General features: G+C 47.8%; 1 protein-coding gene across 2 annotated transcripts in view; it reads right to left on the bottom strand.

Moving 5' to 3' along the window:
- MAPK4 (mitogen-activated protein kinase 4) overlaps positions 1–27,786 on the bottom strand; it is a 179,393-nt gene that overhangs the window by 61,019 nt on the left and 90,588 nt on the right. For both annotated transcript variants that reach the window (XM_060029547.1, XM_060029548.1), the window contains exon 2: positions 15,186–16,631. In XM_060029547.1, coding sequence (XP_059885530.1) covers positions 15,186–15,731 — 546 coding nt within the window. In that variant the 5' untranslated portion in view covers positions 15,732–16,631. The remainder of the gene's footprint in view (positions 1–15,185; positions 16,632–27,786) is intronic.

Here is a 27,786-nt window from a genome sequence, read left to right as displayed (position 1 = left end):
GAGACATATGAAAGAAGTTGGACCTCTATCTCATACCTTATACAAAAATTAACTCAAAATGCATCAAAGACCCAAATGTAAGAGCTAAAACTATAAAACTTTAAGGAATCATGGGTTAAATCTTCATGACCTTGGATTAGGGAATGGTTTCTTAGTTTTGACACCAAAGGCAATAGCAAGAAAAGAAAAAACATATAAACTGGATATCAAAATGAAACACATTTGTGCTTCAAAGGGTAACACCAAGAAAGTAAAAAGATAGCCCAAAGAATGGAAGAAAATTTTTTGCAAATCATTTATCTGATAAGGGACTTGTATCTAGAATATATAAAGAACTTATACAATTCTGTTGTAAAAAACCAATTAAAAATGGGCAAAGGATATGAATAGACAGTCCCCCAAAGAAGTTGTACAAATGGCCAATAAACACATGAAAAGATGTTCAACATCATTAGCCGTCAGGGAAATGGAAATCAAAACCACAGTGACATGCCACTTCACACCCATTAGGATAGCTAGGATAAAAACAAATAGAAGGTCTCAAGGGTGAGTGAAAATTTGGAGAAATTGAGCCCTCATACATTGCTGTTGAGAATGTAAAATAGTACTGCCATTTTGGAAAACATCCTGGTATTTCCTCAAACAATATCATATGACCCAGTAATTCCACTCCTATGTCTACATCCAAGAGAAATGAAAACCTCTGTAAACACAAAAACTTGTGCATGAATGTTCATAGCAGCATTATTCCTGATAGCCCCAAAGTGGAAACCCAAATATCCATCAGCTGAGGAATAGGTAAGCAAAATGTTGTATGTCCATACAATGGAATGTTATTTGGCAGTAAAAAGAAACGAAGTACTAAAACCTTCCACCACGTGGATGGACCTTGAAAACACTAAGTAAAAGAAGCCAGTCACAAAGGATCACATATTGCACAATTCTATTTATATAAAATGTCCAGAACAGGCAAATCTATAAAGAAAGAAAGTAGATTTCTTGGTTGCCTAGGATTGGGGGGATGGAGACTTTGGGGGATGATGACTCAGGTGGGTGAGGTTTCTTTTTGGGGTAATGAGGGTGCTTTAAAATTGATTCTGGGGATAGATGCGTGACTCTGTGAATATACTGAAAGCCATTGGATTGTACACTTTAAATGGGTGAATTGTATGGTATGTTGATAATATCTCAATAAAATCGTTTAAAAAAAGAGTTTAAAGGCAAATATAAACCAGTGTTCTACTGAAAGGGAGACGCTAGCTGGTAGCCCTTTTCCAGCTGGCTGAATGCTGGGGCAGTGAGCTCTGGGTCCCTCGGTGGGAGCCTGTGTTCCAAAGAAGCAGGTCCTGGGATTCAGTAAGTTTCCAGTGGGGAGAGATGGAGGGAGAGGGTGTGTGGGAGTGCTGGGGGACAGCAGCAGGGACGTGGGAAGGTGGGGACCCATAGAGAGAAGAAGGGAGGGCCAAGGACACAGGGATCATCATTTCCTGTCCTGGCTCCATCTCTGCCCACTGTGGGGCACAGGGAAGGTCACAGAACTGCTCTGTTCTCCACATGTCCTCATGAGAAAGCAGAAGCAAGTGCCCCCTGTTTCGTGACTCTTCCCTCATCTCATCATGGAAGGCAGCAGGGGAGTTCTCAAGTTCTGAAGCTGAGCCCAGTGGCATCAGCTGCTCCTGGTCCCTGGAGGCAGGTCTGGTCCAGCTCTGCTGCTTATTAGCAGTGGGTCTTAGATGAGCCTCTCAACCCCAGGGGCTCCCTAGTCCTCAGCTGTCAAGTGAGAACAATAATTAATGGGACCTGCCTCCTTCAGAGGGTTGGTGTGAGGATCCAGAGTTATCATTGATGGGAAAGTACCCCCAAGGTGTACTATTGTGAATTGCAGGCAATTTTTCAGGGTAGATATCATGATATTGGTTCCCCAACTAGAGTAGCCATTGGCTCTTCACGCACTCTCATTAGCGTCTGACCCACCCAGCATATGCGAATTGGTTGGGGTCAGGGTTGAGGGCAGCTGGTGAGCACAGAACAGAGCTCACACAAAAAGCCAAAGACAACCAGACTTACAAACTCAGTCTTCCCAGCTGCAGACTCCTCTGCATTCATCATGTGATCTATGGACAACCTCTTTCCACCATGGTGATTCCTCACGCCTGTGAAGCCAGACCAGGCCGGTCATTCTGTGCTCCTGGGTTTGCTCTCCCACACAGGGAACTGTGACTCCAACTCCAAAATAATTGGGGTAGGGGTTTAAAATGGGAAAAGTCCTGCATATCACAACTGCTTAACTGAGCTTACCATCAGGAGGATGCATGGTTTCTGCAGATGGTAGTAGTTCCGTGTAGAAGGTGCAACAATAAAATCTTCATGGCCGTACTCTAGAGGCCCCAACATCCTGGAAACCTGCTGTCCAGGTCATCTGGGGACACAGGAGGGGCCAGCATGACCCAGAAGGGAGACTAAGGAATGGCTTCACTTTTCCTGCTGCCAGGTGTGTGTTGGAGAGCAGAAGGCAAACATGGTATCATGGACGAGAGAGAAGGAAGCAGGAATAAGTGTGGGGCAGCTCTGGGACAAGGGCCTGGCTCTCAGTTGCTGCTCTGCCTGTCTCGATGTGGAGTCACTGGCGGACACCTAAATGAGCACCTCTGGAGAGGCCAGGCCCTGCTCTCCAGGCTTTGTAGGGTGATGTGTGCAGCGGTAGCCAGGACCCATCCTGACGGGTCATCACCGATGGCAGTTCTGATTGGTTGGTCCCAAACCTTAGAAATTATTAAGTATTTTGAATATCACTCTTAGCATATAACCTCAGTACTAGAATCAGTCTTTGGCTAAATTGGCAAGTGTCAAAATTAAGACAGGAGGCTCCCTATTCTGGTCCCCTTTTGGGTTAAACACACTTCCCCCAGCACACTGCTTCCTAATCCATCCATTTTGATAAGTTCATTCAAATAAAGGCTTGCTGACTTGTTCCCCCTCTTCTTCATTCCTTCAGTTTGTATCTTAGAAGAGAAACTAAAACATGGTCAACTGCCTCAATAAAATGTACTGTTAGTGAAATTGAGCAGGACGCTGAGGGGCTCCCGGGCACAGAAGGCTGTGTACCCCATTTCTTGTTTGTAGGGAATAGGAATAGGCTTCAGCCTCTGTGACTTTCCCTGAGTTCCAAAGGGCAGGTTCAAACAGTTGCTAATCAGGGAAGGGAGGGGATGCAGAGACAAGGGAGGAGCAGTCAAGAAGCAAGAGTGCAGCCTTGGGGCAGGGTCCTGGTTCCGCCTCAAGGGATACACATAACAATATCTTTGAGCTCTTCTGCAGAACTAAAACTTCCAACAAATGGAAGATGTTAATCACTTGATGAAGCATTCTTCATTCCGGAGAGAAGGTTATAGTCTGATAACCTCGAGAACCACAGAAGCTCATCAAGCTCTTCCCAGATTAAAGGAATGCAGGCCCTGCACAGAACCTGATCCTTATCAGCAACCTCACCCTTGAACAACTGCTATAAAACTCACCAAATCCCCCCAGGTTGGGACACACAGTTTTGAGGACATGAGCCTGCTGTGTCCCCCTTTGCCTGGCAAAGCAATAAAGCTATTATTTTCTACTTCACCCACAACTCTGCCTCTGAGATTTGATTCGGCACCAGTGCACAGAGGCTGGGTTTCGGCATCATTAGTGGTTGAATTTCAGGTATCAGAACTCCCTCCAATGGTGATTCATAATCATAGTTAAAAAAAAAAAAAGAGCTAATATTTACCAAGTGCTCCCCAGATGGCTGACACACACATCACACACATCATCTCCTCTACTCCTCACACAGCCCTTGAAGTAGAATCTAGTATCATGAGAGGATGGAGCCAGCCAGAGGCAGGTTACATAACTTGCTCAGGGTCCCATGGTAGCAGTCAGTGTATGCCCACCCCACCTATGAGGAGGGTGGTCCTGCTTCTCAGGGGCATGGCACACCCAGAAGAGCCTGTCCCATGTTCCCATGGAGACAGCGGCCAAGGCAGGGCTGCCACTCTGGGTGAGGAGGTAAGACCTACACATGCAACACCATGGGCACCTCAAGGCAGAATACAGTCGAGGGTCAGCATGCACAGGCTCCCGGGCCAGATGCCACTGTTTGACCCTGCTCTCTTAGGGACCAAGTAATCTCAGTTTACCACTTTCTGCAATAAACATCTTGTAAACTTACTCTTCCCACCCAGCAAACTTCCCCAACTTCCTACCTGAAAAGGTTACTGTGATAAAATTATGCATGTTCATGCTGTACTTTTTCTGGAATTATAGAAAAGTAAAAAGAAGGAAAAGCCATGTGTAGTCAAATCATTAGCATTTTGGAGTTTTTACTTCTAGTCTATTTTTTATATGTCATTCTTTTCTCCTTGTTTTAAACTTATGATCATACCAGCTATCCAATTCTGTATCTTGCTTTTTAAACCTAATCAGTATTACATAAAGAGTTTCTATGTTATTGTAAACTCTTCAAAATCACCATTGAAAATGGTTGTATAACTTTCCATTTAGTGGGTGAACATAGTTTATTTAGCCATGCCCTCACCTCCAACACAAATTTGTTAAGTTTAAATTTTGATGTATCATGTTTTCTCTAAGTAAAGAGGTACTGTTTGCCAATATCTGAGTTCTGTGTACCTAGGAATCACAGCTGGTCATGCAGCTTGAACTGGGATTTTTTACTTTGGGATGAGTTTAAAATTGTACTGAGGTAGAATGAGTGGATTCTATAGACAATGTTCCCGAATCTAAATAAGGCATTTAGCTAAATCTCATAGGACATCTTTGCGGACAATGAAGAGACATGGGTCAGACGACTGTATAATTATGTAAATTCACAACTGGTTGGACAACTAAACCCAAAGAATTCTGGGTTAGGGTCAGTGTCACCCTGGAGGGAGGAGTCTGGTGGCCATAAGATGAAGCCTTTCACCGAATCTCTTCACACATTTTAAAACTGGTGATATGGGTGAAGTCATAGAAGATAGGCTTGTGAATTGTGAAGCTGTATGGGATAAGATTATGTGACAGAACAAAGATCCAAAAAGATCTTGTCAGGTTGGAATATTTGCCTGAAGCCAAGCAGATGAAACTTGTCGGGGAGAAGGGTAAAGTCTTGTACTAGGACTAAAAATCAATGATACGAATGTAAAATAGGGAATACAAAACTGAACGGAAGTAAGTTGGGTACGATCTCAATATGAGCCAATAGAGTGACATGATTGCCCCTCAAAATACCAGCAGCATGAGCAGTGAGTCATTTATGGAGCAGAGATGTCACCCTCCCTCTGGGGTCTAATAAGTAGGAGGAGGTCAGTGAAAGGACAGTCAGGATAGTGTGACCTCTGGAAACACTGTCTTCTAAATAGTCAACAAGGCAGTATGCTCAGTGGATAAAGCATGACCTGAAGCCACTATTAGGTGGCTATTCTATTAGGCTTTGAAATCAAACTCTGCCATTTACTAGCTGGGGGACCTTGGACAAGTTACTCTCTGTGCCTCAGTGTATTCATCTGTAAAATGGGAACAGCAGCACTTATTATTATTATTAATATTACATTGTTGTTATGAGGACTAAGTAGGTCTACACCTTTCAAGCACTTAGAACAGTACCTAAATATTATTGTGTAAAGACAAAGGAGTTCTAGGCTCCAGAGATTTAGAGGGACGTGGTAGATGACTTCAGATATTTGAAAACTGCCCTGAAGGAGAGAAATTATAATTTATCCTGGGAGGTTCTTGAGGATCATGCTTGATTCAGTGGAAAGGCATTTAGTCAGTAAGCGTTTAACGAGCACGTATATGTCAGATACTGTGCTTGTTGCTAGGAGTACAGAGCTGAATGAGATTCATACTCTTTCCTAAGGGCCCTACTATCTATTGGGGGAAGAGGCATAATCATAAACATATTAGATCACAAACAAATAATCACAATAGTGTGGAGATGACTGCTGTGGAAAACCAGAGGGAGGTGTGATTAACTCTCCCCTGGGAAGCTGGTGAAGCTTTACAGAGGTGGGGCTTTTAAGTGGAGTCTGCAGGGATAAGTAGGAGTTTATGTGGGAGCAAAGGGAACAGTGTGTGGGACTAGAGCTGTCACCAAGTATGGCATTTTCCAGCAAATGGTGACAAGTCAGTGATATCACAGCACAAGATGAGTGGGGTGGCAGCAAATGAGGCTAGACATAAGGATTGGTCTCTCCCAGCTCCCAGAAGTGTGGTACTGAATTATAAGCTACCCATGAAAGTAAGGATAAACATAGCAATGTGATACTCCCCTCAAGCCTTCTATTTCTATAGTACTGTCTTCTTAACAGGCTACCAAAGTAAAAGATGAAGAAAAAAAACACATTTCAGGAGAAAATTTAAAAGGGTTTGATCGAATTTTCTAACCTTTCGTCTTCAGTATAAACACAGGAATATCTGCCTATAGAATAAGACAGTGTCATGTTCCTGAGACATTTACAACCTTGGAGTTCCCAAGTAGAGAGACTGGAGCCAGGAATAGAGCAATTGGGATCTTTCCCACCAAGACTGAAGATGCTATCTGAAAGGAGTTTCCTTCCCAGCACATCTCCTAGGTATAAAGGAAGGAGGAACACATAATTCAACACTTATCTCCCAGACTCTCCACTTAATTCCATTTAATAATATTCATTAAGCATGCTACAGGGAGGCAGAGATAAGTAAGTCATCAATCAACACTTCCTCCAAGGTGCTTACAAGCTAGCATTAAAAGATATTCAGCCACACAGACGATTACATCATTAAATGTTAGCACTGGCCATTTCTGATCATGATGGAGTAACAAGTACTGGATTTTCCCTCCTGTTGAAAGCAACTATAAAACTAAACAAACATACATAGCAGTTTTCAGTCATTGGGCAATAGGCTGTGTAGGATCCCTGAGAGAAGGGAAGCAAACACATAAGGTGAGCTTCATCTTCACCGTGGCACTCTGCCTGGGTAGATTTCCCAACCATAGCACAGGGAGGTGGAACAAAGCAGAACATGTTTGTCCTACTGAGTTGAGGAGGTAGGGTCCAGGGCTTCAGAAGCACTGGAGCCGGTGGGGCAGGATACTGGAGAAGAAGAAGCTTCATAGGGTAGGGGCCCAGAAGTTTGTAGGGGGTTCCCCCATAGATCTCTGGCTGAGGGCTGGTCTGCATATGATGAGGGCTGGTCTGCATATACACAGGGTGAGGTCTAACAGAGAGTAGTTACTTTGGTACTAATAGCAGAACAGGGATAGTAGAGGTTGCAGAAACATTGGACACATAGGAGTTTCAGTCCAGCCAGAGGGAAAATGCCTTGTTAACATTCTAGGCATTCAAGTGAGACAACAGAAAGGTCATACCATAGGAGTAAGTATCATGCTCTGGAGTAAAATCTCCTCTAGGCCTGCATAAAACCAAGCCTTAACAGGATCAAGGATTCCATAATTTACCATCAGTAAATTAACTCCCTGTCAGAACAAAAATTCAACACTCATTAAAGGAAGACAATATCATTCAAGTTTCTTTCAGAGTATCAACTGTAATATCCACAAACACCCCAAAATTACTAGAAATGTGGAGGAAAAAGTGACCCAAATTCAAGAGAAAAAAAGTAAATAGGAAACAGATCCTGAGATGTCCCAGAGGTTCCAATTAGCAAGAATTTAAAGCAGTTATTATAAATATGTTCAAGGACTTAAAGAAAAATATGGTCTCAATGAGTGAAAAGATGGGGAATCTCAGCACACAAGTGGAAACTTATAAAAAAGAACCAAATAGAAATTCTAGAAAAGTAGAGTATCCAAAATGAAAAATTCACCAAATGAGCTTAACAGCAAATTAAAGATGGCAGAAGAAAGGGTCAGTGAAGTTGAAGACAGACCATAGAAATTACCCATTCTGAAAAAAAGAGAGAAAAAAGATTGGACAATCTTTTGGGATGATACCAAGCTGAGTAACATAGTAATCAGAGCCCAGAAGGAGAAGAGAAAGTGGGGCAGAAAAAATAATTTTTGAAAATGTCCCCAATATGGTGGGGAAAAAATCAATTTGCAGATTCAAGAAGCTCAATGAATTAACTAAATAGGATAAGTACAAAGAAAACTACACTTGTGCACATCACAGTCAAGCTGTTGAAAGTTAAAGGTCAAGAAAAAATGTTGAAAGCAGTCAGAGAAAGAAAGACGTTACATACAGAGGAACAATGATACGAATAGAGACCTTCTGAGAAACAATAAGGATAGGAAATAAAGCAATGACATTTTTTAAGTACTGAAAGAGAAAAATACCATAGGTTCAGAGTTTTGTATCCCGGGAAAACAAACTTTTAAAATGAGAGTAAAATAAAGACACTTTCTAGATAAACAAAGAATTTGTCCCCAGCAAGCCTGTACTGCGTGAAACACTAGCGTGAAACACTAGCTCCTCCTTTGGCAATCCTAGCAGGAAGGCTGACTTTCTGCTTCTTGAATTCTTCTGGAGCTTTGGAGCTTGCCACAGGAGGTGGCAGCTTTAATTGTGAGTAGGTGAGTCAGTAGGCTTATGTTGACAGTAAGGAGGGAGCTAGTGATCTCTTTGCACTACTTAATCCACCATTCACCCCCGGTGGAGAACCAGACCCACACGCACGTGGGAAGGGTGAGCTTTGACATGAAGAGGAAGGCACTGGTATGCACTGGTACAGCTAGGCCAGCTGTTAGAACAATGAAATACCTGCAAACTGGTTGGGAAATAGCTACTGCTGAAGCCCCTGGTTCCCTTGCTCATCACCTTTGTCTCATTCCCAGGTACTCCCAGACCTCCCTATGATCCAGCAATAAAGGGTCAATTTCTGGCAAGCAGGGCACCTCCAGAACCCTGCCTTAGGACTCTGCCAGCTTCCTTTCTAATTGGTTGGTGCCTGAGCCATGCCAGTTATTAATGATTTATAATATCACCCCTGGAGCTAAGTGGGTTTGCTTCCCAGGAAGGGAGGCCTGGGTGTAGCGTTCCGGGAGTGGGTAGAAGAGGACCCCAGGAGGCCCAGGGACAGAATGAAGACCCTGCTCCTGGGGGCAGGGCTGCAGTGGGAACTAGGGGGATGCACTGAAAGCCAACAAAATTGGCTTTTCCAAGTCGGCTTAAGTGTTCAGGGACACTTGACTCTCTAGCACAACCTCTGTTCTAATCCCCTAGGTCATAGTTTTCCCTTTTAAAAAGGGATATTTCATAGCCTTTTAAATAAATCTTTTCAGCTCCACTGATTTGGAATAACATGCTTAGTGGCTTAAGAACTTCTAGCTGGGCCCTCAGCAAGTTGTCCTTCAATGAGCCCATTTTGTCATGAACCCTGGCTCTCGAGAGTGGCTAGGCCTCTCCCAATGCCAGCACTGTGGACCCCAGTCCTGTTCTGGGATCTCAGGCAAGCCCTTCCTCCCTTCCAGCACCTAGGGACCTGCATCTTCAACGTGGAGACCATGCAAAAAACAGGCACACAGAATAACAAAGGAACATTCTCTTGATCACCTGCCAAGACTCTATTTCAGCCACAGAAATGAGCATTCCTCTTCCTAGGTTCAGTTTCAAGGGAATCCGTGCTCTAGGGGAGCTTTCTGTGTGTCTGCCTAGGCAGAGGGAGATAGACAAGAAGCCATCAAAGGAAGGCAGAGTGGCCAGGAGGTGGGGCTGATCAACACAACTGAACCAGCATAAACACAGCTGATCAAAGCTCTGTGCAAAGCCCTCGGAAGCTGGCTGATATATACTCCATCATGTACCTCTTTGCCTCCTTTGGGACCTTGAACCACAAGTCTTACCAAACTGCAGTAATTTGCTGAGCCCTCAATCAAACACTCGATCTCACTGAACTGTGAAAGCAAGGTCTTGTCTTTAAATAACATCTAGTGAAGTAGTTTACACCAGGATGAAAAGCATGTTTTCTAAAATCATCGTTCGTATCGCCTAACTCCTGTTAAAGTAAAACCTAAACAGAACCAACACTCCTATTGATGGAGTTCCCTGGTCTGTACAGCTTTCTGCCAAGCTCAAGGGATGGTGGACCAGGCAGTTTCCAAGTGATGTGACCGAGGCCCTAAGAGCCATGCTGCCTAAGACAATCTTCACGATTCATCGTCACAGTGCCTTATATCCCCACCATTAACTATCCCTTCTGGTTAAGGTACCTACTTCAAACACACTTGTGTTACCTGGGAGGAGTTCCTAGCCTGTTTCATTGTGTTCAAGTTTGAGAACCTTGGCCGCAAGCAGCAGCAGACACACCAGGGGCGTCCGCTTTCTGTCCGCAGACAAGCTACTCCACATCTTCAGGTCAGTGATGCTTAGACGTTCACAGGCCTCAGAATCACCTGGAGGCTAAACCACAGCTCGCTGGGCCCCACCCTGGGTTTCCGATTCAGTAGGTCTGAGGTGGGACCTCAGAATTTGCATCTCTAACAAGTTCCCAGGTAAAGCTGGTGCTGCTGGTCCAGGACCACACTTTGAGGACCACCGTACTAGTTGATTTCTAAGGAATCTTCATGATACGGAGGCAGCGTGTGAGAACATTCTGATCATGAACCATGAGGTAAGAAGACAGGGTTCTGAAGTAGAAAGGGGTCAGGGCTCAAAGGCAGGCCAGCCTAGCAGAAAACTTAGACTTGCTCAGATGATCCACCAAAACATACTTTATGGACCTCTTACTCCTGCTTTCTTTCCCTTGCTTGCTTTTCCGCTTACTGCCCCCAGGAAAGGCAAGTCTGCTGGCAGCCCCAGCAAGGCCAAAATGTTCCCTCTCCCAGGCCCCTTCCTGAACGGACGCGTTCACACAGCTAATCAGACTGTCAACATGCTGCTCAGCCCTCTGCACCCTCTTCTGGGGGCTCCTGACACGTCTTAGAATTTACACAGGACTTAGTGAAGTCTTAAACTACATTTTTTTTCTCTTTTGAGATCATCTACTTCCTAATAGGATAAATTCAATGGAAAACATGCTCTGATCCTTCAGCTGCCTCTTCTTGACACAAACACAAGGAACTAATTAGCAGGCCTGCCCAGGAGGCAGGCAGAAAGGGGTTCATGACAGGACCACAGGCTGGGCAGCCGCCATCAGGTAGGACCTCACGACTCACCCTTTGGCCATCACGTCAGGAGCTGGGTCCATAAGTCAGTGGAGGGGAAACTGACATGTGGGTGTCTGCCTGGTGTTACCATGGCATCTACTGGGCAAGTAGGTTCTGTTCATGATTTAGCTCCCTGTACATCTGAAAGCCCTTGACATCCCCGCTTTCATGTGACTCTAACAAGAATCCTGCGAAATAAGGAGAATGGAACTGATGACCCCACTCGGCAGATAAGACAATTGAGAAGGAGCTCAGAGAAAACTGGACATTGTACTCCTGGCTCAGCCACTCCTCGTGTGGTCTTGAGCAAGTCTCTCCCCCTTCCTAGGCTTCAGTTTTACCATCTGTGAAATGGAAGGAATGGACAAGGTGATTGGGAGGTCTCCTTATAGATCCCTTATTCTGGGAGTAAGCTATCCAAGGAAAAGGACTTGCCTGAGGTCATGCAGTTAATGACACAGAGAAACCAGGGGCCTCTATACCGTGTCTGTTGAGTGAGAGCCATCAGAGCACCCCCGTCGCCACCCACTGCCATCTTCCTGACAGTGTGGGCCAACCGGGGCCTCCAGTTGCCCTCTGCCTTGCAAAGACCAACACCCCTGGGATGGTGTGGTAGGGGAACACGTGCTCAGAATGCTCCCTGACTGTGACTTAAAGCCCCAGTGCTGCCAGCTGTTCATTAGAGAAGGCCATTTCCTCCGGCACCTCGTTTACCAGACAAACACAGTGGACGCCTACCCTGTGCCAGGCCCTGTGCCAGATGAGGGGATGTGGAAGGGAAGGAGGCTTGCTGTCCACCCGTGAGAAGGTCACAATGAGGAGAGTGAACACCGGCTGCTGCATCCGAGTCCAGCCCCCCGGTCGGATCACAAAGCCCGTCCCTGGCAAGGGGCTGTGGCCCACGCAAAGGCACTAGCTGCAGCCCAGGTGAGCACGATCCTCTTCAAGGCAAGCACAGTATCCATGAAACTTTAGGAGGGGTCAGTTTAGAGCCATTCACATGTAGGCACTGTCCTCCAAACACACCAGGAAAAGCAGATGCATACGTCTGACCCCCACCAATTCATTGGCTGGAAGAATGCCGTGCTCTCTCTCTGAGAGTCCAACCTCCCAAGCACATGGAATCAATGAGCCCAACTAGCTTCCTATCTGTAACGTGCTGGCCAATGACAGTTCTTCCATTAGTTCAAGACAGTCAACACCATCAACTGGGCCATGTCTCAGGCACGGGATTAGACTCCCTGGAGGAAACCAAGATGAACATGACACGGCCATCAGGAACTAAGGAGCTCTCGGCCTAGGAGAGCATGGAAGACGCAGACACACACACAGTACAACAGAGCAGAGAATGGTGGGCGCTAGAAGATCCAGGTTAGGGGGTGGGGAATTCAAAGGAAAGAAGGACTCATTCCAACTGGAGACCCAGAAAGCCTTCGTGAAGGAGACAGCACACAGAAAGGTCATCCATCAGGAAACAAGAAGGCCAGGTTCTCACGTCCCTTCTGCCACAGTCAGCCAAGTAATCTTGAGAATGCCAATTCTCTCCGTTTTAAAATGGACCATTTGCCCGAAGTGCCTCACGGCATTTTGAGAATTAAATGAGAACTGATTTAAATGTACATCAGATAAATAAAGGCACCACATATAAAGCTTTCGTCATCACTCGGGGCAGAGCAGGGAGGAAGGTAAAAGCAGAAAGTATATGGGGGAGGAAGCAGGTGGGGGCACGGGACACCTGCCCAACGCAGCGCTGATGTGAACACCTACTGGGATCGTAGCTGGCTCTGGTGATTTCTTTTTTAACCTCCCACGGCTAATTTTACTGAAGAGAGCACACGAAGAGGAAGTCAGAGCATCTGAACTCCTCTGCGTCAGGAAAATGAAAGTTCCAAATGGAGAGGTGGCTCCCCACCCCTGAGTGACAGGAGCACAGCCACCTGCGGCGGTCCATGAACCTGGGGCTCCTCCCGGGCTCTCAGCATAGGGCCCGGGCCCTGTGTACTCAGTAAACGCTCATTAGATGAACGGATGGGGTCCTTACTACTTTACAAGGGGCTTTGCTTTCATGTTCCATTTTGATTCACAACCACAGGCCAGCAGGGCAGGCAGGGAGCATATTATCATCCTTGTCAAAGATGGGGAGACGCAGGCTCGCAGAGGGTGACTGTCCACGTCGCAGTCAGCGCCGTCAGAAGGGAGCCCGCGACTCTGCCTCCTCAGACAGTATCACCTTCTCAGACAACCACACACGTCCTAAGAATTGCTGCCACAGCCAGTCTTTGGCCCAGTGACCACCTTCCCTGATTTTCCCAAACGCTTACCACGTGCTGTTCTGCGCACGTTCCCTGTAATACTTCACTTAATCAGACCCTTTCGTCGAGGAAGGTCCTATTATGACTCCCAAATGTACTGGTTTATTCCAATTCAGACGGTGGTTTTGTGCATCCCAGAAATAAGAGTGTCATGGATTCTCTGGTCCTTTTACCAAATAAGAACTGATTTGGATTAAAACCGTTGGTTCAGTTGTTTGGGGTCATTGTTCCTCAGAAGAAAGAAACAAAGCACAGGGAGTTAGGAAGACAGAAGGGCATGATTTTTTTTTTTTTTTTTTTTTTTACCATGGACATTCCTTCCTACAGAGTCGGCTGTCAGTTTTGACAGATGGCCTGGCTGCAGGAGGGGGGACAGAGGGCAAGCTCACGGTTAAGGCAGCACCAGGGAACTAGAGCCAGCTGGGCTGATTCGAGGCCTGAAATCTGGGCTGGACCCCAAGTTCCAGCCAGTCAGGGTGGGACAGGGAGCCCTGCTCCGCCCACCCCCACCCCGCTGCAGCTGTACCAGGCAGGTCAGCACGTTTCTTGGTGTCCGTGACCTCCTGGCTGCAGGCAAATAGGGTGGCGAGGGAGAGCAGAGGAATGGGGCCTCAGGGAGAAAGCTGAGGCATGTTCAAGGTCAGAGCTCCCCTCCCCTCTCGTCACCCACCCCAGCCCCTTGGCTGGTAACAGTTCATGGTGCACCTACTTCCTGAGGGATGTATTCATTCTAGTAAAAATTCACGATACAACAGTTTGGGCGGGAGGCTGGAAAGCACAGCCACTCCACAGCTCTGTTGAGGGGTGCCTGGCTGAGGTGCTCAGAGACTCCCCTAAAGTGGCAGGAACTGAGGTAAGGGGAATAGAATTTCAGAGGACTCGCGGTTCCTGAAGGGCACAGTGGATTAGGTAAGAAGAGGTCTGGGGCCTTGAGAACAAGGGTCGGTGTGGCCGGGTCCGCTCTGATCTCTGCTGCTGCTGGAGCGTTTAGCCGCCCACCCCGTGGGGGGTCAGCACCTGTGGCTGTAGCGTCACACTAGGGGGCCAGGACATCAGGGGCCTGGGAGAGCCGAGCCATGAGCTGGATAACGTACACCGAGAGTTAGTTGATCAGATTCACCGTTTATGCCTCCGTCCACGGACAGAGAGAATGGAACACAGAGTGGGGCAGCTTTGATGGGAGGAGGGGGTGAGATGAGCCAGAGCAAAAGATTCCAGGGGCAGGAAGCCTCCCAGGGAGTCCCGAGCAGAAAGGAGGCAGGGTAGGTGGTTAGGGGGATGGCAGGAAGAAGAGGGTGCTAGGGGCAATTCACCAGCTGCACAACGTTTTTGTTTTTTTTGGGGGGCTGCGCCGCATGCCTTGTGGGATCCCAGTTCCCCGACCAGGGCCTGAACCCGAGCCACAGCAGTGAAAGCCCGGAATCCTAACCACTGAACCACCAAGGAACTCCCCAGCAGCACAATTTTAAAGCCATAGAGTTTAGAGCCGTATCACCGAATCCAACCCTTCTTGTACGGCCTTGAGTCATCGGTCACAGCCATGACTAGTGGCCAGAACCATCAGACCAGACTAAGAACCAGAACTTCCCTGCTCCCCCAGCAACAACTTCAGCCCCGTGATCCTTCTAGCACCCTCCAGCCTCCCCCAAATACTGACCCCAGTCCTCTGATTCCACGGGAGCTAGGAATACCCTCTTGAACACTGAGCATTCTTGAGGATTACATGCACCACCCGTATCAGCCGTTCTGGACAGACATACCTTGTGTGAATACTGCTGATCAACAATCCTCGCCAACCCGAAATCCCCAATCTTGAGCACGAGGTCCTCCGTGCTGATGAAGATGTTGGCGGGCTTCAGGTCCCTGTGCAGCACGTTGGCAGAGTGGATGTACTTGAGCCCTCGGAGCAGCTGGTACATGAAGAGCTTGGCATGCTCCTCCGTCAGCGTGCCCTGCTCCAGCAGGCGTGCCAGGTCGGTTTCCATGTACTCCTGGACGATGTAGGCCACGCTGAACTTGAACAGCTCGCCCTGCAGGTCGGCACCCTTGGACCCCAGCACCTCATACACCTTCACGATGTTGTCGTGGTCCAGGCGGCGGATGATCTTGATCTCCCGGAGTGCATGCTTCATGCTGCGGGCGTCGCTTAGGGTGATCTTCTTCACGGCCACCTTCCGGCGGGCCCTGCTGTCCACGGCCGACAGCACCAGCCCGTTGACGCCGAAACCCAGGGGTTGGAAGTCAACGAAGCGCCCGCCAAGGTCATACCCGTAGACGCTGGCGATGCAGTCGCCCTTCTCAGCCATCGTTGGCTCAGTGGTCAGGGGCTGACCATGGGATGAAGGGGCAGTCAGGAAAGGCCAAGTCCCAGCTCGTGGCTTCCCCAGCACACCTCATTCTGTCAAGTCCCAAGGCTGAGGGATGGTTCTTCTCCGGGTGATGTCACTGCCACCAGCTCCCTGGAGACAAGAGTGGCATATGTCCATACTCGCTGAGCTGCAGAAGTTGGAGGCTCAGACTGTTTCCTTAACCTGTACTGGGAAGGCTGTCCACCAACTCCTATGTATCCTGAGCCTCCCTGGAAGCTTAGAATGGCTCATGATTCTTTCAAATATAGCATATTGGAAAGAAAAACCAGTCTCTTTATCTATGTGAACGTAAAGTTCTCCATCATGATGGACCACAAAGTAGAGATGCAGAAACTCTCCCCTTTAAATCCTTTGTTAAAAGAGGCTCCTTCTTGCTGAAATGTGGTGCTGTTGCTGAGCTGTGTTCTTTTACTTTCAATGGTCCAAAGCTCAGTCGTATCACAGCCTTCAGCAGCTTGGGAGCTGCCCTCTGTGTCCCGAGCAGTATGAAGATATCCCAACAATGGATTCTAGAGGCTTGTAGGGACTTCTTTATACCTCTGCCAGCTCTCCTTTCTACCAGCTCCTCTTAGATTCTGAAACCCAAACCAGTCTGTTGAGCATTGGTGAAGAAAGCTGGAGAAATCCAAGCGCCTTTCATGAGCTCTACACCAAGTTACACCTGAAGTCCCAGACCTGAGGGCAGCTCAGCTGTCCAGCCAGGATCCTCTGGAGGCTTCAGATGTGGGCAGCATCCTCTGTCACCCCCTCATCCATACTACCTTGAATGAGACAGTGTTCTGCTGGATCCAGAGGGGCTGGCAGGAATGCAGCATCTTTCAGACCAAGTCTCCTTTCCTGTCAAAGAAACAATGTTGGGTAAATTTCCACACTTCAGCTTCCAGCACCTTCCCACTTGTGTGTCTTTTGTTAACCAGCCCAAGTGTTATTTGATCTGTCCAGCCAGCTGAAACACTGCTTGCTCAGGGGATTCCAGGCTTTGCACTGCCCAGCCACACCGCCTGCTGTGTGCGGCGCTCCCCTGGAAGGGAGAGAAGATGGATTGATTTGATAAGATCATCAACTGGTATGACTTTTATGTAAATGCCTGCTCCCCGAAGGTTAATATGCACAAACTGTGGGTGGCAATGATCAGCTCTGACCTTTGTGAAAATCATTTGTTATGCTCTCCAGACATACACAGCAGCACTAGCTGAGAAGGGTGAGAGTAAAAAGTAACTAGTTGCAGACAGAAAATAAAGGATCAATAATTTTCTTTTTCTACTTGGACCCCTTTTCTTCCTTCTTTTGCAAATGTCTTTGACTATTTTGAGAGAATTTGCCACGCACTGAGATTTAATTACTTTGTATCTCTTGCTGCCCATGTAGGCAGCATAAGCATACATACCAGATTATAAGGAAATTTTATTGCCCCCCTGGAATAGGGATTTTCTGCACAGCAAAGCAGGGCACAGACTTCTTAGCATGACACCAGGGCTGGCATGGTGAATTGTATTCTTTTTGATAATGGGAACCTAGCTCTTCAAAGCAATGAGTCAAATCATATCCTGACTGCTCCCTGGTGGCTGCTGACTCAAATTACAGGCATAGGACCTAAGTGGGGAGAAAAAAATGGCAAAACTAGCAATGTAAATTCAGACCTCTGAAGTAAAGGCAATATCATAGCTTCTAAGGAAGTGACAGGTTTTATAAGTTTATAAAGTCCACACACACAGAGAGAACAAACACTAGGACTGAATCTAGCCAGGGCTGCTTCTTAATTCCCATAATCCTGTAGGGTCCCTTGTAGGGATACTTTCACATCTGAACTCTGCAAATGATAAATGAAGCAAAACAACAGTCAACTCAATGTTCTCAAACCAAGGGGGCAAATTAGGGGACAGAGATGACCTGAAATAGTAAATAATCAGATGCCCTCTAACGACTACTAATGAAAGAAATTTACCAAGAGTCTGGAACATAGTAATTGCTCAACAGATGTTACCTGTTGTTGCTATTGTTAAAAATTCCCTTATGCTTGAATAAGATGTACCTAATATTCTGATGTTTCATCAATCTTCAGCAATTCTACTCTGCACGTTTTTATCGGGCCCAGCAGCAAAATAATCAGAACTTAAGGCTGGGAAATAATTGTAACAAACAAGTCCTGTGGCCCTCAACTGGGGGTGGTCCTGCCTTCCTTAGCTGCTCTGACTAGGAGTCACTACAGGCCTTTAATGAGCAGGGCCAGATTTGCCAATCATCCTGCCAAGCATCACTATCAGTGAATAACTGACACCCACCCCCAAACGCCAGCATCTCCACTGAGAGACTACGATTCTAGTCTGAGTTCTCACTTTACAGATAAGGGCACTGAAGCTCAGGGAACACCAGCTCAGTGCTTCTAGCATAGACAGGGTCAGTAAACATTTGATGAATTGATAAATGAATACCATTCACTCTGAGGATTCCTAGCCAGTTAGAGACAGTGCTGGGACCACCCACTGAGCCTGTCTATGGCCTGTGCTGTGAAGTCCACCTGGACACCTAATTTATGGGAACAAAAGAGCCACCTGGGACCCCATTCCATCCCTCCTCCAACTCCTGCTACCCAAGTCTGGTAACAGAAACTAAACTGGAACACCTTTCACTTTCTACCCATATACTTGGCCTGATTCCCAAGGGCAGAGCAAACAGAGGAAATTAAATATTGCTTTATAAGGGGAGATGCTGAAGCCTTCTTCCCTTTCCGGCTCCCAATGGGCTGTAAACAGAGACAGGAATGAGCACCTAAGCAGGGAGATGACATCACCAGCAAGCTGAAGGCAGGATTTGTTCCACATCAGCTGCAGTGCAGATAATCTGTGGATAATTAAGAGGGGCTTTATTTTTAAAACTCTTTCTTCTTCCTCTCACAGGGGGAGGAAATATCTGTGTGTGTGTGTGTGTGTGTGTGTGTGTGTGTCTCAGTGGTCTGCCCAACATGCTATCAGCAGGAACCCCGTCCCCTTGGGAAGGCTCGATTCCAGCCAATCCACCATCCTCATGGGCTCTAAATACACTCTTTTCATTCCCATCCTGCTTCTTTGCTTGCACCTTTCTGGTTCCTGAACTATCCTGCTTCTTCCCCACTTGTTAAATTCCTGTCCATCATTCCAAATCCAGATGAAGTCTCACTTCCTCTCTGATTTACCATATACTAATCTGGGCTGTTACTTAACTTTTTATACATGTCCATCTCTCAACTAGGCTTTAAGTTTCTCAAGCCCAGGACACAAAGTAGTGCTTAGAACATAACTGTGAATTGGAGTTACCTGAGGTGCATTTGTTATGTCTACGAAACCGTGATGCCTACCTTCCCTAGACGGTCAGCCTCCTCCCCTTTCCATCGCTGCCCCAATGCAATGTGTTCATTGCAACAGGGATCTTCACACAACAAGCCCCAACTGCTCAGACAAACCAATATCTCTGAACTTCAGTATCATCTGCTTAGATGCTGCCTCTCTTAGCATTTCAACACGAACAAGGCAGCCCTCATCTGACCATTTCTCTGTTCCCATTTGAGTTTACTGTTATTCATCTCTTCTCAAACCTGCTTATTTTCTAAGTTTTCCCCTATCATTCCTCTATAATTTCTACCGTAAATGCTTTGCCTTTCCCTACAGGTGGACTGATTATGAAATGCCAATTACCTAAGAAGTCTCGGATTAGGGCTATTTTCTTGCATGGTGTACTAAGAGGCGTGGGCCCATCGGCCCTGGAGAGGGGCGCATCCGGCATCTGGATGTGCCCATCTGGGCAGAGGAGTGAGTATGGCAGCTCTTGGTGTGATGCAGCATCTCAGGGCAAAGCACAGTCATTCTCCATTTAGGGGTGGTGACTCACAGCTGCTCTGAATCACAGGTGTGATTTGGAACCAGGGAGCTGGCATTCACCTTGAGAGGCGGAAAGGTCATGGGTTCAGCTGTGCTCAAATGACAGTCAGCGAGAAGAACACATGTAACTCTTCCAAGGGCAGCAAGGCTCCCACAATTCCATGGTGAACATCGTAATAAACACAGGAGTAGAAATCTCTACCCCAGGACTCCTAGCAATTGTGCTTCTTTTCTCCACTGATTTCTCACCAACTTTCCATCAGTCTCTTATTTGAGGCCAGTTAATTATCCTCTCATGCATCCAGCCTTTTAACATGTGGAGGCAAAGCAGAGATTGGTGGTGTGTGCCAACTGTCCCTTTCTGGGATTCCTGGGGCTCTAGTTTACAAAGCGGCTTTGGAGAGTCTCAATTTAGACTCACTTCCTTTGCCGCTCTGATCCTCCCAAACCTCAGGCTGGTGGCTTTCAGCAGGAACTAAGGCCTCCAGCATTGGAGGACATTTCCCAGATACTGCTTTCTTCCCTCTCCTGAGCACCCCAAAACTTGCAGGAAAACCTTCCCTGGCAGGGCTGACGTTTACAGTTGAACAGGCTGTACACTGCACAATTCCAGGTAGTACCATTCATATCAGTCAAGTCTGTCTGACTCGAAGTTCCGTGATCCTAATTGCTGCAGTCTATGTGAATGAAGTCCCTAGACCAGAGATTGGCAATTTTTTTTCTATAAAGGGCTAGAGAATAAAAATCTTAGGCTTTGTAGGACAGTCTCTGTTACAATTATTCAACCCTGCCTTTGTATCACAAAAGCAGCCGCAGACAATACCCAAATGAATGGCATGGCTCTGTTTCAATAAAACTTTATTTACAAAAATAGGTGGGGGGCTGGATTGGGCCAGGGGGTAAGTTGCTCTAGACCCCTGCTCTAGATTGTGTAGGAATGCCCTCTAGCTTGTTCCCAAGGAGGCACTGAAGTGTGTGGTAACCGGACCCCTTTCCGGCTCTTTCTGCACCGTCTCCTCTCTCCTGGACTCAATCCCCTACCACCAGCCCCGGTTGCCCCTCACAGTGGCACTATCCCACGCCTGCCCTCCCCGGGAGGAACCCTGGGCTTGGGATCCCACCCAGGCTTAGTTCAGCTCATCTGTAGGTTTTGTGCCCTCAGGACCCAGCTCTCTGCTTTCCACAAGCTACCTTCCAGCTCTGCGATTCTATGGTGCTGTTGACGGGCCTCGCTCCCAAACCCCATGTGCATCTTAACAGAGCCTTTCTGGGGAACTGGTGAAGATGACACTATGAAGATGGGGTAACTACACACGTGGAGGGTTCACTCTGGGCCAAGGGACTGATTAGTTGGGTCTCACAAGAACCCCATGAGGTTGATATCATTCTCCCATGAAGCCCCCACAGGAAAATGACTTTCCCAAAGTCGCACAAGTAGCCAGTGATGAATCTGGGGTATAAACGCGGGTCTGTCTGACTCCAAAGCCCACACTTCTCATCACTGTAGCCCATTAGCTGAGCCCAAGTAGGTGATTCCCACCAAGAACCATCTAGACCCAATGTGACTTCCCAGGACTAGTGAAGGACAAATTTGGGGGATGCACACCGTGTGGTTCTTCTCAAACTAAAGCACAAGCCAGCCAGCTGCCTTTTCAGCCTGTGTTTAGCTTCAGTGTGGAGATCACAGTTAATTAGCCCATTTGATAAAAAGAAAAATTGAGAAATAAAACATTAAAATGAGACTAACAGTTAAGGAAAACTAAACCAAACCAAAAAGAAAACACAACACACAAAAAAACCCAAACAACAACAGCAACAAAAAACCTCCGCCAAGTTCAAACAGCCATAACCCTGCTTTCCAACCAGTACTTGACCTCTTCTTTAACTGTAAACCTCAGATGCCAGAGGCCCTGGCTGCAGGGACTGGCCATCCTAGAGGGTAGCTGAGCTGAGCATCCTCCCAGCTGGTCCTGTAGCTGCCACTGGTCACCTGCCCAGGAACCATTCCCACTTCCTCCAAAGGAACGGAAACCAAGTCTGGGTCAGCCATTGAGCAGCTGAGCCCAACTCAGGGTTGACTCATAGTTAGATGATGGGTCTAAACCAGGGCTTCTCAACCTCAGAATGATTGAAATTTTGTGCCAGGTCCTTCTCAGCTGCAGGGCTGTCCTGTGCCCTGTGGGATGTTTAGCAGCATCCCTGGCCTCTACCCACCAGATGCACTGTAGCACCCCCCCAGCTGTGACAACCAAAATGTCCCTAAACAGTGAAAACCATCACCAGTGGAGAAGGCACAAAACTACCCCTAGTTGAGAACCACTGGTCCGAAGCAGCAGTCTCCAGCAGTATTGGCAATTGCACAGAAGAGTTATTTGTTTGAGCTATACGGTACAGGGTATGTATCGCCAAAAGTTTAGCAACCCCAGCCTTGCTCCACTAAATGCCAACAGCGCCCCCTGGTTCCTGTGACAGCCTCACACACAGCCACAATCCTAGAGGGCAATGACATCTCCCACACGCATCCCTGCTGAGGGCCATGAATCTAAGTCGATCGTGCTAACCCAACTCCCCTTTGACAATGGGTGGTTCAGAGGTGATCATAGCAGCCAGTTCTGGACAATAAGCCTTAAAGGCACTAGAGGGGCCTCACTGAAAAAGTTTTCTTCCCCTACTCCCTGTCCTTAGATGCACTTGTAGGAAGAAGTGGTGTTGGTGCCACACCATGTGGGGACAAGCTTGGAGACCAAGCCAGCACACCAGAGCTGGCAGATGAGCATGGGGCCTTGTAGACATCGCGGAGCCAAGCCTGGAAATGCCTGCCTCCAGCTTTCTTGCCAAGTGAGATGGTCGAGCTCTATTTTTGTGTAAGACATTTTTACTGTCTTTTTCCTTTTAACCTGAAGCTGTCACTGTCCACCTGATAGTAACCTGCTAGGTATATGGTTGGTCTAAGTGGGAAATAAAGAGATGTAGAACATATGGCTCCTGACCTCAAGGAGCTTATATTCCTATAGGGAGAGAAGGACCACATAACAATGACAGAAACAGTGCAAGAATATTTGGGGACCAACTTCATAGTTCCACTGCAAGTGCAGTAAGAGGCCCAGGAAGATCAGTCAGAGAAGCCTCCTGGAGCGGGGGGAAGGCAGCTTCCAAGACCGCCACCAATGGTCCCCGCCTCCTGGCTTCAGCTCTGTGGAATCCCCTCCCCTAAGCCTGTGTGGACTTACTGACTCACTTCTAAGGAACAGAATATGGCGGAAATAATGGGATGTCACTTCTGAGATCAGGTTATGAGAAGACTGTGGCTTCCATCCCAGGTGATAGCTCTGGGGGAAGCCAGTGGCCATGTCATGAGGCAGCCCTGAGGGGAGACCCGGGTGAGTTCTTGCAACGGGATCTTCTGAGGCCCGCTGGCCACTAAATGAGTGAGCCAGGAAGCGGATCTTCCCCAAAGTGAGCTTGAGAGGACTCCAGCCCTCTCCGGTGGCCACGGCCCCACTGAAGGCTCACAAGAGACCTTACACCACAGGCACCCAGCTAAAAGCTGTGGCCGGATTCCTGACTCACAGAAACTGTGTGACAGCAAATGCTGTTTAAGCCAGCGAATACGGGGGTATTTATTATAGACAATAGGTAACTAACGGAGAGGAGGGACGCAGAGACCTCGGCTCTTGACACGTCCAAGATGGAAAAGATGCAAACCTGGCCTGAAATCTTGAGGCTTTGGGCATGGGGTCCTGGGTCTTACCTGGCTTAGAGCCCATCAGATTCCAGAGCCAGACAGAACCTTGGGAAGTCAGCAGTGTTGTTGCAGGGGGTGGCGGTGGGGGAATCTTACCTCCCTTTTTTCACTGACTTAACCCCGGGGGTGAGTTCTGTGTCTGGCACACAGTGAGGATTCCAGAAATAAATAGCAGTGGACACAGGAATGGCTACGTTGTGCGGTAAGATTAGGATTATGACAAAGTATAACCCAAATGGAAAGACAAATTTAAAAAATGTGCCCCCTGAGGCGCAGATCAGAAAGTTTTTGAACCCCTCCATGGTGAGTGGGAGATAAAGCAAGGGGCTCAAGCAACGATGCCACACAAGCCCCAGAAGAGAGGTGACCAGGAGGCGTTTCCCCACCAAGGAGAGGACTGCTAGTCCCAAGGCAGTGATCACTGTGTTACCTCTGATTTTTAGCATCGGGGCCCCCAGGAATCAGGAGAAACAACTCTTCCTGGTCTTCCAGCTCTTGAAGTGAAGTACCACTCCCCCGACCCAGCAGGGAAACAGGCTGGAGGTGTTCATGGGCAGTAAGGCACCCGAGTCTGGAAGCCCCTTCTGTTTGTGGAAACCCACATGCACGGGCAGATGGCTCTTTCCAGTGTTATCATCCATGAGGCCAGCTCAGGCTGCAGTGTCCCGAGCCTCTCTTGCCCCCAGGACCACTCCAACTGAGGTCCCGGGATCCCCTTCATACACCAGCCGGCAGGACAGTAACCAACCCAGGCCCAAAGCACTTCTTGGCCTAAAGTATGTGTGTCTCAAGCAGGGAGCCAGTGACAGGCGCCCCAGTGAGCATCCGCCTCTGAGATGTGCAAACTCCCTTAACGTCCCTTTGAGGCAGCGAGGCCACTGGCCCTGGTTTGTTTCCCTTATACGGTTTCCTCCAGAACATGCCGGTGGGGGTGCCACCGAGTAAGAAACAGGAGGGGAACCTGTTTTATCCTCATCTCCCTGAGGGGGGATGGGAGGAGAGCTACAGAGGGCTGGAAGGAAAAAACGAGCAGCTAGAACATCAGACTCTGGGATTACTGCCTCCCCCAAAAGCAAACTCTGGGCGTATTCAGTTCAGTCTTTCCTCTGCCTTTTTCTCTTGAAAATTACGTAACCACCAGGGAGAACAAAGGCTTCCCAAGCCTCCCAACAATACTGAAATAGCACAGAGAGAGATTCCGGAGGCCTCATTTGGAGCTCTGATGCCCACATCAGCGCAGAGCTGGGGGCGGGCAGTCAGTCTGGGTCCCTGAGTGTGGGGTGCGGGTGCTGGTCGCCACGGGAACAGCACAGGGGCAGGGGCTGTACCTGCCTAGGCTTGAGGCTGGGAGTCCAACTTTCGGATCACCAGTGTGTGAGGGTGTGAGTGTGTGCCAGCGATTAAATCCTTCTGATTTGAGACAATCCTACATTTGACCTTTGTAGACGCAAAGGGAAACTTCTCATTTTTCTTTCTTTTCTGTTTTTTTAAAGGAAGGAAACCTGGCATCACAGAAGATGTGGGCCTCTTTCAATATCTAAATCAGGACAGTTATGACTTAAGTGGCTAAATAAGGTGAGCCTCTTTGGGGCTTGCTTTGTCCGGACTGTATTCTAAAGGGTAGAGATCCCAGCCAGGGTCTAGGCTTCTCAAAAGCAGAGCCTGCATCTTTCATTTCTCCCACACATTGTTGTTTTTTTTTTTTTTTTTTTTTTTGCGGTACGCGGGCCTCTCACTGTTGTGGCCTCTCCCGTTGAGGAGCACAGGATCCGGACACGGAGGCTCAGCGGCCATGGCTCACGGGCCCAGACGCTCCGCGGCATGTGGGATCTTCCCGGACCAGGGCACGAACCCGTGTCCCCTGCATCGGCAGGCGGACTCTCAACCACTGCGCCACCAGGGAAGCCCTCTCCCACACTTGCTTTAGCACCCACTGCAGAGTGCCCACGGGCCACTGTGTCTTCCTAAATTCCGAGATTACTCTCTGTGAGCCCAGGTTTCATGAGAAAGTCACTTCCAGGCACATGGTCTGCCTCAGCTGGCATTTATCGAGGACCTACTATGTGCTGGGCACGGTGACACACGTCCAGTGATGTTTGAACTTTCACAGCACACTGTGGGGAACTATTCCCTGACATGAATGAACACTGTGCCAGTGATCTGTGCATGGTAGGCACCTGTTTCCTCCTCTTCCTTCCGTTTTGAGAGAGCGCAAGCAACTTTCTGAAGATCACACACTAGAAAGGGGTTGAGCCCGCTTCCTGACCCAGGCTTGGTTGCAACGCCAGTGCATTCTGTCATCTCCCATGGGGACTTCTGTCATGGGGGGTCCCACCCCCATCCCTCTCACATTTCAGTGCTTGCTTTTGTTTTTCTAGTTTCCCCAGTTCCTTGGAGAAGAAGAATTTGCTTTCCTCCTTTAAGTCATCTTGGAAATTGGCATCGCTTCTAAAGGTCTCAGCCTCTAACCTCATAGTTTCCTTGACTCTACTCACCAGCCATACAAAATGTCTTTCAGCCCATTGAAGATGTCACCTTCTCTCTTGCCTCTGGGCCTCCACACATGCTGTTCCCCCTCTTTTTCCTCTGGCTAATTCTTATTCATCCTTTGGGTACAAGTTTAAATGCCCCTTCATCCAGGAAGCTTTCCCTGATACTCCTTTCCCTCCCCAGACTAGCTTATCTGTCAGGTTGTGTCCTTCACCTCCCCCTCTCATATCACTTTCTCCCTTTTTGTTTCAGCTTTAATCGCTTGTCTTCAGTGTTTGACTGGAAGCTTGGTGAGGGCAGGGACCCCTTCATGGGCATCACTCCAGCCCCAGTGCCTAATTACTAACCTACTCAATAATTAAATAATACTTGGGCAGAACAAATGCATTCTGAGAAGCCCCATGCTCCAGAGGACCATTTACAAATTCAAATTTGTGAAACTCACTTCTTTCCTCCCTGTTAGAGATGCCAACCAGATGTGAGAATTTCACAAGTCTTTTCTGACTCAAATCCTCTGTGCAGTGCAGTCCCTTTAAGTAAATTTCATAGAGTTCTTGACTTCTTTCACTGGTCTGCTTCTCACCCAGTTTCCTGGCCCATTATCCAGCAAATATATCACACACTACTCCCTCCTACTCTCATGGAGGCTAATCATTGACAGGGGTTGCACTCAGAGGTACAAAGAAATCATTCATAGAGCAGAAAAAATGTCCCCTCTCCTGGTGATTGCATCTCCCTGTTCACAAGTGACAGAAGAAGTGGTATTTTGACAGCTCAGGTGACAGCAACAATGTCTGGCCCACACGGGACTGCCATAGCTGAGGAGGAAAGCCATAGGCTGGGAGCCAGGAGGCCTGGGTTCGAGTCCTACCACTGCCTGGGAGCTCTCTAGCAAGGAGTTTCTAATCTGTGAAGTGGGAATAACCATGCTTCCCCACTTACTCGTGGGAGTCAGAACAGGGTGGTGATCTGAATATACTTCCAAAAGTATTTCGCACAAATTGGAGGTAAGTCACGACCACAAACCAATTATACTAAAATTAAACCACTTCCACAGTGATGTTAGCTGGGCTCTAGGGGGTCGGAACTGTTACCCTTTCTCATCCCTTCACAGTCCTCCAAGAGTGAGTGGCCTCTGCATGGGAAGAAGTGAGTATTGGTTCACTAGCCATTGCACAATCGTTCTGAGTCTTTTTTTTTTGGCAGGGGGCAGGATGAGGGGAACTTTAGGCTAAATTATCCCTGTCTTCTCTTATGACCTAGAAGACACTGAGACACCCAGCCCAGGATGGAGCATCTAGGAATGAATCTACAATGAATCACTGCAATGGACCGGATGTTTGTATCTGTGCCCCACACACAATTCACATGTTGAAATCCTAACCCCCAATGTGGCGGTATTAGGAAGTGGGGCATTGGGAGGTGATTAGATCATGAGGATAGAGCCCTCATGAATGGGAGTCCTGATAAAAGGGACCCCAGAGAGCTCTTTCACCCCGTTTGTACCATGTGAGGATACAATGTAGATACAATCAGCCACCTGCAATCCTGAAAAGGGCTCTCACCAGAAGCCGACCATGCTGGCCGCGATCCTGGACTCCCCAACCTCCAGACCATAAGAAATAAATTTCTGTTACTTATAAGCCACTCCGTCTATGGTTTTGTTGTAGCAGCCTGAACAGACTAAGATCTCACCAAGGGGCTGACCAAGTCCATCATGGTGAGGCCATTTGCTCTCACTTATTAACCTCCATGTATCCGTCACCCTCTCCTCGCTCTCCTTGTGAGTGCCTCCTTCACTGAAAGCTTATTAGACCCCAAGAGTCAGAACCCCATGCCACAGAGATAACACTGTAGGAACCTGACCCATTGGAGGGGAAATGTGCTGACGGGGTACTTGTTT

Source organism: Delphinus delphis, chromosome 13, assembly GCF_949987515.2.
Source record: "Delphinus delphis chromosome 13, mDelDel1.2, whole genome shotgun sequence".
Classification (NCBI taxonomy): Eukaryota; Metazoa; Chordata; class Mammalia; order Artiodactyla; family Delphinidae; genus Delphinus; species Delphinus delphis.
Note: the sequence above shows the minus strand (reverse complement) of the source record. Positions and strands in the feature narration are given on the sequence as shown.